Source organism: Microcebus murinus, chromosome 12, assembly GCF_040939455.1.
Source record: "Microcebus murinus isolate Inina chromosome 12, M.murinus_Inina_mat1.0, whole genome shotgun sequence".
Lineage (NCBI taxonomy): Eukaryota > Metazoa > Chordata > Mammalia > Primates > Cheirogaleidae > Microcebus > Microcebus murinus.
Genome location: NC_134115.1, coordinates 84,209,561 through 84,224,579, shown reverse-complemented (window position 1 = coordinate 84,224,579; position 15,019 = coordinate 84,209,561). Strand labels below are relative to the sequence as shown.

Genomic DNA, 15,019 nt, shown 5'->3' with positions numbered 1-15,019 from the left:
TTTTCACACACTGAAATTTGGCAGTACTTTTCTTAAAAACGAAGTTTTTTTCAAAGAGAATTTTCAAATTCTATTCAAATTTTTTCCTAAATTTTACAATCAGTGAGTGGCTCATTTAAAATTATAGTTAAGAGATTAAGATTTCATTCTGCAACTCTCTTTTAAAAATAATTTTGTTAAACCTAAAATTTTAATGAAATGACCTTGAAACAAAAAAAGTCATTTTGGACATCCCAGATCTCCATCCCTTTTATTACGTAGAATAATGGGATGCAGTAGATTCTTGTTTTGTTTCTCATTATATTCTGTTTGAAGAACTGGTGAATAATTAAATGATTTTTTAAAATGTTGAAAGAGACAACATATTGAAATCATTTAAATACTACATTAAATTAAAATGTTTACTTTTAAAATAATTAAAATGTTTCGTGATTATCTTCCCTTGTGTCAATAAGAGATTCATACAATACTTTTGTATTTGAACATCAGATGAATGATACTCTTCAATTGAAGTCTAGGATTCTTCCCTTTGTTTTTATAGGTCCTTATGATTTTGGAGGTGTACTTACTAATAGTAACCGAGATATTATAAATGGAGATGCCATCCACAAACGAAATCAATCCCACAAGGAAATGCACTGGTATGTATTCTGGTGTCTCTCCCTATAAAAAAATTATAGCTCTGTCTATAAATATAAAAAATATTAAGTGAAATGGAGACTTTTTTCAAGTACTAGAAAATTTCCCTTAGACTACTGTTACTAACACTTATTTGAACTCCAGCAATATTTCAGGCTCTGACTATCCTAGGAAATTAGAATTTTTGGTTGCTATTCATTCATTGAACAAATATTTTATTGAGTATATATTATATGTCAAAGCACTCTTCAATCACTGGAAATATGTCAGTGAACAAAATTGCAATCTTCTGGGAGACAATGCATGTATACATATACAAATAATATGTCAGGATGTGATACATTTTAACATCAATAAGAACTTTATATAAGGTTCCTTTGGAAAGAACTTCTTTTTTTTTTTTTTTTTTTGAGACAGAGACTTGATCTGTTGCATATAAAGTTTCTTTGGTTCAATATAGCACAAATGAATTAAATTGCATGATTTCAAATAGAATTTCATCTATGAAAGTTTGCTCTTTTTCTAAATACAACACCTTCACTGCTTGGGTCATTATTGGCTCTAGAATTTCTCCAGCTGAAAGCAATCTAGTTATAAAGAAAACTTGACTGGTCTGAAACTACCTTTCTAATACAGATTGAATATCCCTTATCTGAAATGCTTAGGACCAGAAATATTTCAGGTTTTGGATGTTTTAGATTTTGGGATATTAGCATATACATAATGAGAAATCTTGGGGAAGGGACCCAAGTCTAAACATGAGATTTATTTAGGTTTCATGTATACCTCATACACATAGTGTAAAGATAATTTATTTTTCCCTTTGGGATGTTGAATAAACTGAGTGCTGTGTACATGGTCTTGTTCTGTCGCCTTGGGTGGAGTACAGTGGCATCATCACTACAACCTTAAGCTCCTGGGCTTAAGTGATCCTCTTTCCTCAGCCTTCTGAGTAGCTGAGACTATAGGCACGCACCACAATACCCAGCCAATTTTTCTATTTTTAGTAGAGACAGCATCTTGCTTTTGCTCAGAATGGTCTCGAACTCCTGAGCTCAAGCAGTCCTCCACCTGGGCCTTCCAAAATGCTAGAATTACAGTCCTGAGCCACCGTATCTGGCCATGTGTATGTGTTTTGTCTGTAACCTGTCACATGAAGTCAGGTATAGAATTTTCCACATGAAGTGTTATGTCAGCTCTCAGAAAGTTTTGTAGTTTGGAGCTTTTTGCATTTTGAATTTTCAGATTAGAGATGCTGATCCTGTACTGCATGATCCCATTTATATGGGGAATATAAAAAAGTCAAACTCATAGAAGCAGATAGTAGAGTGGTGGTTGCCAGAGGCTGGGAGTCGGGGGAAATGCAGAGATATGGTCAGAGGGGACAACCTTTCAGTTATAAGGTGAATAAGATGTAAAGTGCAGTATGTTGACAGTAGTTAATACTGTATTACTTACTTGAAATTTGCTAAAAGAGTAGATCTCAAGTGTCCTCATCACCCCCCCACACATAGATACATACAAAGGGTAGCTATGTGTGGGGATGGATGTGTTGAGTAATTTGATCATGGTACTCACGACATGATATACACATATACCAAATCATGTTTTATACCTTTAATGTATACAATTTTTATTAATAAAACAAAAATCATTTAAAACATATTGAAGTTTGATGATATTGCTCATTGAAGCATCGTTTTATATATTTACATTTACATTAATATCTATACACATGTACACATTGTCTACTAAGCCTTGGGCAAGAGAGCATGCCAGCAGTGGCTCTCAAATATAATCCATGTTACTGGACTTCAGCCTTTGGGTTCAATAGGTCTTCTGTGGGCAGTGAATCTCCATGTTTAACAGGCACCCTTGTGATTCTGATACAAATGGCCAGAGGAAACATAAAGGCTAGGAAAAGGGGGTTCCCTACTTGTTGTCTCCAATATTAATATTATAATATTAGAGATTTTGAAGATTTCATTGAAATACAAATCTAGTTGTATTATTGCATTGCATCTTGTTTTCAAAACATGTTTTTAGAAGGAGCTTTTAAATATGAAACAAGTACCTACCTGCTGACTTCTGAGGTTTCATGCCATATGTTTAGTCATCTTTAAATATACAGACTTCTCTTTAGCTTAGATATTCTTCAATAATAATTATTTCTAAATTTTTGCTTAAAATAAAACTAACTTGGCTATCCCAGTAAATACAGACTTTTTTTGTCCTTTGCTTAATTAATCTTTGGGGTTTTTTTCTCAATGCTGTGATGAAATGGAGATACATATGAGCAGATCAAACTGAAGAATAAGATTTCTGAGACTTGGCCAACATAGTTATACAATTCTTCATTGTTGTTGTTGTTGTTTTTCCAGCCTTCATCCTGGAGATCTCTATCCTTTCACCAGGAAGCCCCTGTTTATCATTGTGGATTCATCCAACAGTGTTGCGTACAAGGTGAGTTCCCGCATGCCTGTCGCACACGTTAGACATTATGGCACCAACCCAAGGGTACCCACTCTTAACGTGTGCCTTTTTATTTTGCTTTGTTTTGTTTAATCTTTTACACAGTTTGTATTTAGTGTTTCTTTTCTTTTGAGGTTGTGCATGCTAGTCAGGATCTCGTGCTATGAATAGAAACAAGAAGAAAAACGCATGAATGGACTCTCAGTGGAAAATAATAAATCCTCCTGCAGGAAAAAAAAAATTCAAGATTTCCAAGATCTCTGGTGGGAGGTTTATTTTTGTTATACAACCCAGAATAATTTTTTTTAATAGAGGTAGAAGTATAAGGGTGAATTTTATTTTCTAGTTTTCGAACGTTTTCCTCTTCTGTCTACACAATGAGCTGCTACAGTTTAAGTGAAACTTTTATCCCATGTTACACAGTAATAGTCATTGAATATTAACATTGTTTTACATGCACTTCATTTTTTAAAAATTTGTGACGTTTGGAATAAAAGATGGCCCTGAATGTTTAAAAAGGTGACAGGGATCTGACTTGAATATCCTTTGTATTATGTTTTGCTATTAAAGCAGCGGTTTTCAGAGAATCTCAAAAGAATGCCAGCAGTTAGCACTTTAAAGTTGGATTTTAGAATTCAAACTGTACTAATTTATAGGAAAATGAAAACATAATCTTTAGAGTCCTTTGTATCTATCTGGTTGGAATGTTTCATTAGTGAAAAATATGTTCTCAAAGTGTACAGATCTGCCACTTTAAACTATTTCTGTTGTGAATGTTCGTATTTGCAGTTAAATGGAAAAGCAAACATTTATAGGTTTATTTCAGGAGAACAATGGAAATATCTAGTAGCCAAGAGCGCTGACCCCAAGTATACGTTTTCCATTTAGTTTTCATATTTAGTTTCACTTTTTAAACTCTGAATTCCAAGAGCATCTAACTCACTCTAAATTTTTCAGCATATTTCCTGCTATCTGTTTTGTCAGTTTAATATTACAACTTTTTTTTTTTTTTTTTTTTGAGACAGAGTCTTACTCTGTTGCCCAGGTTAGAGTGCTGTGGCATCAGCCTAGCTCACAGCAACCTCAAACTCCTGGGCTCAAGCAATCTTTCTGGCTCAGCCTCCCGAGTAGCTGGGACTACAGGCATGTGCCACCATACCTGGCTAATTTGTTCTCTATATTTTTATTTGGCCAATTAATTTCTTTCTATTTTTAATAGAGACAGGGTCTTGCTTTTGCTCAGGCTGGTTTCGAACTCCTGACCTTGAGCGATCCACCCGTCTCTCCCAGAATGCTGGGATTACCGGTGTGTGCCACTGCACCCATCCCTATTACAACTTTTGAGTTTTAGGAAAGTTTACTGTATACTTTCTTAAATTGTGTGTGTATGTGTGGTATTGTGAGAGGAGAGTGTGGGAGGCTGCTGAAGGAAAAGGTTTATTGGCTACCACAATTCAACTTATAAAACCAGAAGACTAGCTGGGTGCGGTGGCTCACACCTGTAATCCTAGCACTCTGGGAGGCCAAGGCGGGCGGATTGCTCGAGGTCAGGAGTTTGAAAGGTCAGCCTGAGCAAGAGCGAGACCCCATCTCTACTATAAACTGAAAGAAATTAATTGGCCAACTGTTTTTTTTTTTAAGGAAAAAAAACCCCAGAAGACTGTAGGCATTTTGTGTCTTCACAGAATTAAAAAAAGCATTCTGTGTCTTTGTCAATGAAAATCAGTCAGCCGCTACAGTTTGATGATGTGACCGAATGTGTTGATACAGCAGGTCAAATGTATTGTTTAACATGATCTAGTGTGCACTTAGGGTATTTTAATAATCTATTAATGTCTTTCAATTTAATTGGACATTATTGGACACTTCTTATAATTTCAAGATATTCATTATATATGCCTGCTATTTCCAGAACACTGTCTAGGTATAGAATAAGTATTGGATGCTGATTTTAAAAAATACCTTTGTGCATAATTGGAAATGTATTTACTCAATTATATATCATGATTTAATTCTAGATGCCCAAGACAACTGTGAATAAATAGAAATTGTTTTTGTTTGTTTGCTTTTGATGGCACATACATTATCAGTACTTTAAAGAATTAAATTGTTTAGAACATAGTGATCTTTAGAAATGAAATGAGGACCTCATATGCAGGAGGCAAATCAGAGCCAGACACAGACCAATCTGGTCTTTTTAAAAATTAGTATTAATGCATCTAATTTAAACATGCAGTTCTCTGTGATACCATCTGAAGGTGTCTGATACTTTTCCCACAAAAGCATTTGTAAAAAAGTCTTAAACTACCATTTTTGAAGTTTTTAATGAAAAAAGAGAACTGAGTAACTCATGTATTATTTCTTGAGTACCTACTTTGTTATATATGTTTCATATATATGAGCATTTTATAAGTGTATGTCTCCTATATGTTTCTTCATTGAAATACAAAGTTTCATGTGTATTTCATCATTTAAATATTACTCTTTTATATTTATGAAAGTAACTCATGCGTATAGCTTAAAGCTTTAGTTCTCAACTCTTTCTGTGCATCAGAAACATGTAGAGCCCTTTTGAAAACCACTTGTACCTGGGCACCACCACCTATGATTCTGATTGACTTGACCTGGGGTGTATCTCAGTTCAGTATTTTTTAAGACCAACTCCATGGTGCTGTCAGGGTGAGAACTACTCAAAAAGTCCCTCCACATTCTTTAGTACAAACAGTATTTGCCTGCTCTCTTGTGCTACCCCTATTTGCCTCTTCCCTGAGGCCACCATTAACATTTTTTAGCTGATTATTCTGGTATTTTATCATCATTTTTCTAATAAATATGCTAGTATTGATAGTTCTTTTTTTATATATAAAATTTATTATATTTAAATTTCTTTAAATTTCAGTTATACTTAAGTTTGTGAGATCTGAAGATAGTTCTTTTTTTTTTTTTTTTTTGAGACAGATTCTCGCTTTGTTGCCTAGGATAGAGTGACGTCAGCCTAGCTCACAGCAACCTCAAACTCCTGGGCTCAAGCGATCCTCCTGCCTCAGCCTCCCGAGAAGCTGGGACTACCGTGCCCAGCCTGAAGATAGTTCTTTTTTTTTTTTTTTTTTTTTGAGACAGAGTCTCGCTTTGTTGCCCAGGCTAGAGTGAGTGCCGTGGCGTCAGCCTAGCTCACAGCAACCTCAAACTCCTGGGCTCGAGTGATCCTTCTGCCTTAGCCTCCCGGGTAGCTGGGACTACAGGCATGCGCCACCATGCCCGGCTAATTTTTTTATATATATATCAGTTGGCCAATTAATTTCTTTCTATTTATAGTAGAGACGGGGTCTCGCTCTTGCTCAGGCTGGTTTTGAACTCCTGACCTTGAGCAATCCGCCCGCCTCGGCCTCCCAAGAGCTAGGATTACAGGCGTGAGCCACAGTGCCCGGCCTGAAGATAGTTCTTGATTGTTCAGTTTTACATATTGATTTCCCAGTATGAAAGAGAAATTTAGCCCTCTTTCCTCTTCCGGTTCTCAACTTACATTTCTACCCTTTGCATTGTTTTATCCACACAATAGAGAATTTTCATAAATAGATAATTTTATCCACATAATATTGATTAACTGAATATTTTTTTTTGAGACAGAGTCTCACTGTCGCCCAGGCTAGAGTGCTGTGGCATCAGCCTAGCTCACAGCAACCTCAAACTCCTGGGCTCAGGTAATCCTCCTGCCTCAGCCTCCTGAGTAGCTGGGACTAACAGGCATGCGCCACCATGCCTGGCTAATTTTTTCTATATATTTTTAGTTGGCCAATTAGTTTCTTTCTATTTTTAGTAGAGGTGGGGTCTCGCTCTTGTTCAGGCTGGTTTCGAACTCCTGACCTTGAGCTATCTACCCGCCTTGGCCTCCCAGAATGCTTGGATTACAGGCGTGAGCCACTGCGCCCGGCCTGATTAACTGAGTATTTAGTGCTTATCTTATCATGAGTATAGAATACTTTTAACAGCTAAGCCAAATAGTAATAGTAAACTATGGTTACTTTTTCTTTCTTATGCAACTTTTTACTTTTCCGGTAACAAATAATTATCCGTCTTTCTTGTCTTTTTCTGAGCTTTACACTAATTCAACCCCCGTCTCCTCACCAACTGTCTAAATCACGGGTCCTCAAACTTTTTATACAGGGGGCCAGGTCACTGTCCCTCAGACTGTTGGAGGGCCGTTGGAGAGCGCGGCACACATTCCACACATGCGCACTGCAGGCCAGGGATGAGTTGGCTGCTAAGCAGGACAGGCAGTAGCTCTTCTCTGATTTTATCTTCGTGATGAATTGTTTCACAGAGCCTGAGAACTGGTCACCTTCACATATGCTTCTGTGCTCTCATCCCAAATTTCTTTTTATTATTATCCTGTCAGTTCTTCGGGTCTCTTCTGTATTGGATCCCCTGCTTCTTATATACTGTGTTGTCTTCTTTCTTGGTTACTCCCTTGTTTTGGTACAGCATCGCCTGTAGTTGCTTCCTAGGAAAGGGTGAATATGAGATAAAAATTTTGAGATCATGCACTTCTGCAAATGTCTTTAATTTACCCTCTTTATCAATAGATGTTGAAGGATTAATTAAAGGTGCTGTTATCCTTGTTTTATACTTGCAGAAGCTCAGTATCTGTGGAAGTTCAGTATGTTGCCTACTATTTCCAGCACCAGTCTTTCTCATTCCAAAGCCCATGTCCTTTCCATACTAGAGGAGCTTTGCAGGCTAGTCTGAGCCTCCTTTCAGAGGGGAACAATTGAAATAGCGATATTTGGGTAACAGTATGGCTGGTATTTTGGTTCTTAGATTCCATTAGGGGTGAACTAGGTAAGTTAATTGGCTTTATCTGTGGTACTAATAGGAGCTTAAGAAAAACTATCATTTTGTATAGTACTTCTTTTTTTTTTTTTAAGATGACACAGTCTCACTCTGTTGCCCAGGTTAGAGTGCCGTGGTGTCAGCCTAGCTCACAGCAACCTCAAACTCCTGGGCTCAAGCGATCCTCTTGCCTCAGTCTCCCGAGTAGCTGGAACTACAGGCATGCACCACCATGCCCAGCTAATTTTTCTTTTTTATATATATATGTAGTTTTAGTTGGCCAATTAATTTGTTTCTATTTTTAGTAGAGACAGGCTCTCCTCTTCCTCAGGCTGGTTTCGAACTCTTGACCTCAAGCGATCCACCCACCTCGGCCTCCCAGAGTGCTAGGATGTACTTCTTTTTATTATCCTTTTTTTCCCTTGGAGGAGGAAAATCCTTTTGAATATTTAAATATTTATGACAGAGCTGGATTCCTGCCAGTGAAAATGACTTAACACCTCTGTCAAAACAGGCATATTTATCTAAACAACCTCATACCAAAGTATTTGACTGATGTCTGCAGATTGCTGCAGTCTGCTGAGGTGTCACAACAAAATTCAGCTGTGTGAGAGGTCTGCTGCCAGTCAGCTTCATTCTTATTCCATTTGTTTCTCGTTGCTTTGAGAGATCTTCTCTTTGTTTTGGGCATCCTGCATTCATATTATGGTATATATAGGTTTGGTTGAACCCTATTGGGATTTATTAGACTTCTTGAATTGGTAGCTTGCAATTTTTTGTTACTGCTGGGAAATTCTCAGCCGTTTTCTTTTTACATAGTGATGGTTTGTCAATGATAGAGGTAGCAAAAAAAAAAAAACAACTTTAAAAAAATTGATGGTACTTTAGCCTCTCTCTCATCACCTTCTGATTAAATGGGTATATTAGACATTTACATTGTGTCTTCCACATCTCTTAACCCCTCTTTTATATTTTCCATCATTTGTTTTTCTCATTTATTTTTTTCACCTCTTTATTATTATTAATAGGAGCTAGATGTTTCTCTGGTTGAAATTTGTGTAGTTTCTTCTTATTTAGATTTTAGTTCACAAATCTCTCTTCCAGTATGTCTAACTTGCTCTATTTTTATGTTGGTTATTTTATGTTGGTTTTTCTTTTCTAGAAGTTTTATGTGGTTCTTTTTCAAATATTCCAAATTGCCCTTTTTATAGTTTCCTATTTTCAAGCTTTTCTTTTTTTTTTTTTCTTTTTTTTTTTTTTTGAGACAGAGTCTCGCTTTGTTGCCCAGCCTAGAGTGAGTGCCGTGGCGTCAGCCTAACTCAGCAACCTCAAATTCCTGGGCTCAAGCAATCCTGCTGCCTCAGCCTCCCGAGTAGCTGGGACTACAGGCATGCGCCACCATGCCCAGCTAATTTTTTTTTCTGTATTTATTAGTTGGTCAATTAATTTCTTTCTATTTATAGTAGAGACGGGGTCTCGCTCTTGCTCAGGCTGATTTCGAACTCCTGACCTTGAGCGATCCACCCGCCTTGGCCTCTCAGAGTGCTAGGATTATAGGCGTGAGCCACCACGCCTGGCCCTTAATAAACTTTTTTTTTTTTTTTTTTTTTTGAGACAGAGTCTCGCTTTGTTGTCCAGGCTAGAGTGAGTGCCGTGGCGTCAGCCTAGCTCACAGCAACCTCAAACTCCTGGGCTCGAGTGATCCTTCTGCCTCAGCCTCCCGAGTAGCTGGGACTACAGGCATGTGCCACCATGCCTGGCTAATTTTTTATATATATATCAGTTGGCCAATTAATTTCTTTCTATTTATAGTAGAGATGGGGTCTCGCTCTTGCTCAGGCTGGTTTTGAACTCCTGACCTTGAGCAATCCGCCCGCCTCGGCCTCCCAAGAGCTAGGATTACAGGCGTGAGCCACAGCGCCCGGCCTTAATAAACTTTTTGATACTTGTTATTTATTATATATCTGATAATCCTTACACTTGAAATCTGATTGTGCTGTTTAAAGCACCCTTTGCTGCTTTTGTGTCCCTGCATGCTTGATTAGTTTTGACTATGTTTCTTTCTTCTCAGTATCCTTAAAATCATTTGTAGGAAGTTGACAGAGCCCTAGGATAAAGGCATCTTCATGCAGATTGTCTGCATTTATTTATGCCAGACACCTGTAGGTACTACCAGTTTGAGACCGTGTTTTGGGGATTACCCAAAACACGGTGATAGAAATTTGGGCTGCAAATATGATGAGGGCTGGCTTGTGCTGACAATCCTCAGGAATTATTATTTTTTTCTTTCTGGTCTTTGTTCAGCTTAGCACCAAGAAAAATTTCCTTGCCATCTCATGAGGAGTGGTCACGGGAGGAGGGGACATGTCAAGTTTGGTTTTGGTTCATCATTAAGCTAAGGGTGTACTCTTTAGGATTCCACTTGAATGTGGGGCTGGTCTTCTATTATAATAGATTGCCATCCTGGGCAGACCCTAAGCTCTGTCATTTGTCCCCCTTTCCAGAGGAGACTTTCAAAACCTAAATTCAAGTTGCTGGATTGCCTCTAGGGAAAAGAGTTCTGCAGTCTGCTTATTTTCTGTCTTCTCTACTGGGTTTGTCTATATCTCTCTGACCTCTTATCAGTGGAGTGGCTCTGAGTTTGGTCCTGGTTCGTGGTCTTTTCCAGCTACAGCTCTTCCCTTGATGGTCTTATCCAGTTTCATAACTAATTATTAATACTATCTATGCTGATATGACATTCAAATTTATATCTTTCAGTTAGACTTCTCTCTGGAACTCAGCTAGAGTATGATCTACCTACTCTACATCTCTAATTGGTAATTCTCATAGAGATTGCAAACTGAACAGGCCAAAGACAGAATTCATAGACCTCTTCCACATATAGCTTTGCCCATCATAGTTAATGGCTGTTACGCTTTTATAGTTGCCTCAGCCAGAATCCTCGGTTTCATACTTGACTCTTCTTTTCATCACATCCCACATCCATTTCAGGAAATCTTTTTGATTCTAACTGAAATGTATATCCAAAATCTTATTACTTCTCCTGCCTCACCCTGGCACATGCCACCGTCATCACGCACCTGAATTACTGCGGTAGTTTTCTAACCAGTCTTCCTCCTCCTGCCTTTCCTCTCCTGCAAGTGTGCCTGTAAGTCAGATATGTCTCTTCTCTGCTGAGATCACTAGTGGCTTGTCATCTCACTCAGAGAAAAGGCTTTATTCTCACACACACCCCTCCCCATTTCTCCCCAAAGCAACTCTGATCTCTTGCTGTCTCCACTCTTGTTGGGTTCTTTTTCTTTTTTTTTTTTTGAGACAGAGTCTCGCTTTCTTGCCTAGGCTAGAGTGAGTGCCGTGGCGTCAGCCTAGCTCACAGCAACCTCAGACTCCTGGGCTCAAGCGATCCTCCTGCCTCAGCCTCCCGAGTAGCTGGGACTACAGGCACGAGCCACCATGCCCGGCTGATTTTTTTTTTGTATTGTATATATTAGTTGGCCAATTAATTTCTTTCCATTTTTATGGTAGAGACGGGGTCTCGCTCAGGCTGGTTTTGAACTCCTGACCTCGAGCAATCCGTCCGCCTTGGCCTCCCAGAGTGCTAGGATTACAGGCGTGAGCCACTGCGCCCGGCCTCTTGTTGTGTTCTTTAGCCACACTGACCTCCTTGCCATTCCTCAGACACACCAGGCAGTTCTCTGCTCTGAATCTTTGCATTCTGTGCCCTCCACTTTGAATCCCTTCCAAAGATACCTACATTGTTCTTTAGGAGTTTGAGCAAATAAAGCCTCTTACTAAGGTCTTCTTGAATTGCCCTATTTAAAATCATATGCCTCCCCAGTACTCCTTACGCACCTTTCTCACTTTATTATTCTTAATAATCATAACAGATAACTGGCTACTAGTGCCATGCACTGTTCTAAGCACTTTATGTATACACATTTCATCCCCACACAACACAGTACATTGCTTTAATTTATTTTTTATTATTATTATTAGAGTCTTGCTTTGTCACCCCAGCTAGAGTGTACTGGCATCATAATAGCTCACTGTAACCTCAAATTCCTGGGCTTAAGTGATCCTCCTGTCTCACCCTCCTGAGTAGCTGAGACTATAGGCACCATGCCAGGACTACTGGCCACCATGCCAGGCTAATTTTCTATTTTTTATAGAGATGGGGTCTCACTATATTGCTCTGGCTGATCTCAAACTCCTGGGCTCAAGCAATCCTCTTGTCTCAGCCTCCCAAAGTGTTTGGGTTATAGGTGTGAGCCACCATGCCCTCAGCAATGCATTGCTTTTATTATCCACTTTTTACTATTAAGAAAGCCAAGGCACAGAAAGATGAAGTAATTTGCCCAAGGTCACACACAGCTAGTACTGTGTTTCCCTGAAAATAAGACAGTGTCTTATATTTATTTTTCCTCAAGAGGACACCCGAGGGCTTATTTTCAGGGGATGTATTATTTTTTTTAAGTACCGTACAACAATCTACATTTATTCAAATATAGTTAAGTTGTCTTTTTCTGGAACATTATCATAACTCTCCAAACCGCGAATTCCATCCTGAATTTCTTTCGACTCTATTTCCTTTAGAACCATCGGCCCCATTCTCTCATGTCGAGCAATAGAGCTCTCATGGGGCAGATGAGAAGGGCTGCTTGTCTTCTTTACTGCTCTGTGACAAAATGCATCTGTTGTGCAGATATACTGCGTAGCCACGCCCATCACTAGGTCTTATTTTTGGGGTAGGGCTTATATTGCGCAAATGCTTAGAAATCCTGCTAGGGCTTATTTTATGGGTAGGTCTTATTTCTGGGGAAACATAGTAGGTGGCCAAGTTGGAATTTAAAAACAATCTGTAAAGTCTGTGCTGTTAACTATACTCTATGCTGTGTTCCCAAATGTGGCACTTGTCACCTTCTATGACATTCTATAACTTATTTTGTTTACTATGGGTTTCAACCTTCTACTTCCACCACCATCTAAATCTCAACTCCAGAAGACAGGGTTTTTTCTCTCTGTTTTATTTACTATTGTATTCCTAGCACCTAGGGCAGTGTCTTGTCCATTGGTTCAATTAGTATTTGTTGAAGAACAGCTGTTTTAAAAGGACACTATATACTGTTAAAAGTGAATACTTTTTTTTAAATCAGGCAGCCTCCAACCCAGAACAGGTTCAGAGAGGCTCTAGCAAATGTATTTTAAAGCCTCAGGCTGGAATGGTGGCTCATCCTAGCACTTTGTGAGGCCAAGGCGTGAGAATCACTTGAGCCCAGGAGTTCGAGAACAGCGTGAGCAACATAGAGAGACCTCATCTCTACAAAAAAATAGACAAATTAGCCAGGCGTGGTAGCGTGCATCTAGTCCCAGCTATTTGGGAGACTGAGGCAAGAGGATCACTTAAGCTCAGGATTTTGAGGTTATAGTGAGCTATAATGATGCCACTGTACTCCATCCTGGGCAAAAGAGCAAGACCCCATTTCACTGAATGAATGAATGAATGAATGAATGAATGAATGAAAGGAAGGAAGGAAAGAAAAGAAAGAAAGTCTCAGTTAAAGAGATTTTGTGGGAAAAAATAGTGAAATGGCTTTAAGAAGGAAATCTGAAAAGCCCAATCACTGGATATAAATGGAGGAAAGTTATAAAATTATCTCCTTTTTGCCACAAGAAAGGCTTCTAATTATAAGTTTACCAATACATACTTTTAAACTTGTAGAGTCAGATACACAGTTTCAGGTCAATGAGAAAGATCAGAACTATTCAATTCATTCCATAGCAGTTAGGCCACAAGACACTTGTATGGCCTTGAACGTGTCCATGGTCTTTTCTGAGCTTCTTTTTCCTTCTCTATAAAATAGGTTGTCCAGGAGTTCAAGACCAGCCTGAGGAAGAGCAAGACTTAGTCTCCACTAAAAATAGAAAAAATTAGCTGGACATGGTAGTGCAGGCCTGTAGTCCCAGCTACTCAACAGGCTTAGGCAGGAGGATCGCTTGAGCCCAGGGATTTGAGGTTGCAGTGAGCTACAATGACACCACTGCACTCTAGCCGGGGCAACAGAGCAAGACTCTTGTCTTAAAAAAAAAAAATTGTCAATACTGATCTTATAGGATTTTTATGATTGCAGGTTAGGATCTAAAAAGCCTATAATAGTTTCTGGAATGTGGTGACGACTCAGTAATTCATAGGACTTGTTATGACAATGATACTATTTCCAGATAAATGTAGCTCATGCACGAAAGAAAACTGTACCCTGAGGCCGGGCGCCGGTGGCTCACGCCTGTAATCCTAGCTCTCTGGGAGGCCGAGGCGGGCGGATCGCTCGAGGTCGGGAGTTCGAAACCAGCCTGAGCAAGAGCGAGACCCCGTCTCTACTATAAATAGAAAGAAACTAATTGGCCAACTAATATATATAGAAAAAATTAGCCGGGCATGGTGGCTCATGCCTGTAGTCCCAGCTACTTGGGAGGCTGAGACAGAAGGATCGCTTGAGCCCAGGAGTTTGAGGTTGCTGTGAGCTAGTCTGACGCCACGGCACTCACTCTAGCCTAGGCAACAAAGCAAGACTCTGTCTCAAAAAAAAAAAAAGAAAACTGTACCCTGGTTTAGTTTATCAAAACAGAGCAAAAACACTTAAGTAAAATAATAGCAAATAGGCTTATTAATAGAATAATCTACCAAAAGAGTTTATCTAAATCATACATGAAGGTTAAATATCTGAAAATCAATCAATACTATATTCCATGTCAGGATAAATAAGAAAAATCACATGCTTATTTCAGTGTCATTTTGTAAAGCTAATAAAATTCATTGCCCATTCTTAACTAAAACATTGAACCTATGATGAAGAGCTCCTATTAAACATATTAAATAACCAACTTTGTACTTAGAGGCACTAAAAGTATTTTTAATTAAAATAAGCAAGAAAAGTGAATGCCTGCTATTATCATTGTGATATAATCTTATTTTAGTCTCAACCAGAAGTTTATAACATTCCCAAAATGAAACAATAACAAAAAGTTTTTCAGACTAGTGAAAGAGGACGCAAAACATTAAATATTAGAAAGAAAGATA

General features: G+C 38.6%; 1 protein-coding gene across 3 annotated transcripts in view; it reads left to right on the top strand.

The window, feature by feature from the left end:
- The window catches only part of SCAI (suppressor of cancer cell invasion), a 117,149-nt gene that overhangs the window by 84,574 nt on the left and 17,556 nt on the right, over nucleotides 1-15,019 (top strand). For all 3 annotated transcript variants that reach the window (XR_012922143.1, XM_012771887.3, XM_076009034.1), the window contains exons 13-14: nucleotides 542-641; nucleotides 3,021-3,102. Coding sequence is in view for 2 of the 3 variants with exons in the window: in XM_012771887.3 (XP_012627341.2) it covers nucleotides 542-641; nucleotides 3,021-3,102 (182 nt within the window). In the remaining variant the exon portion in view is untranslated. The remainder of the gene's footprint in view (nucleotides 1-541; nucleotides 642-3,020; nucleotides 3,103-15,019) is intronic.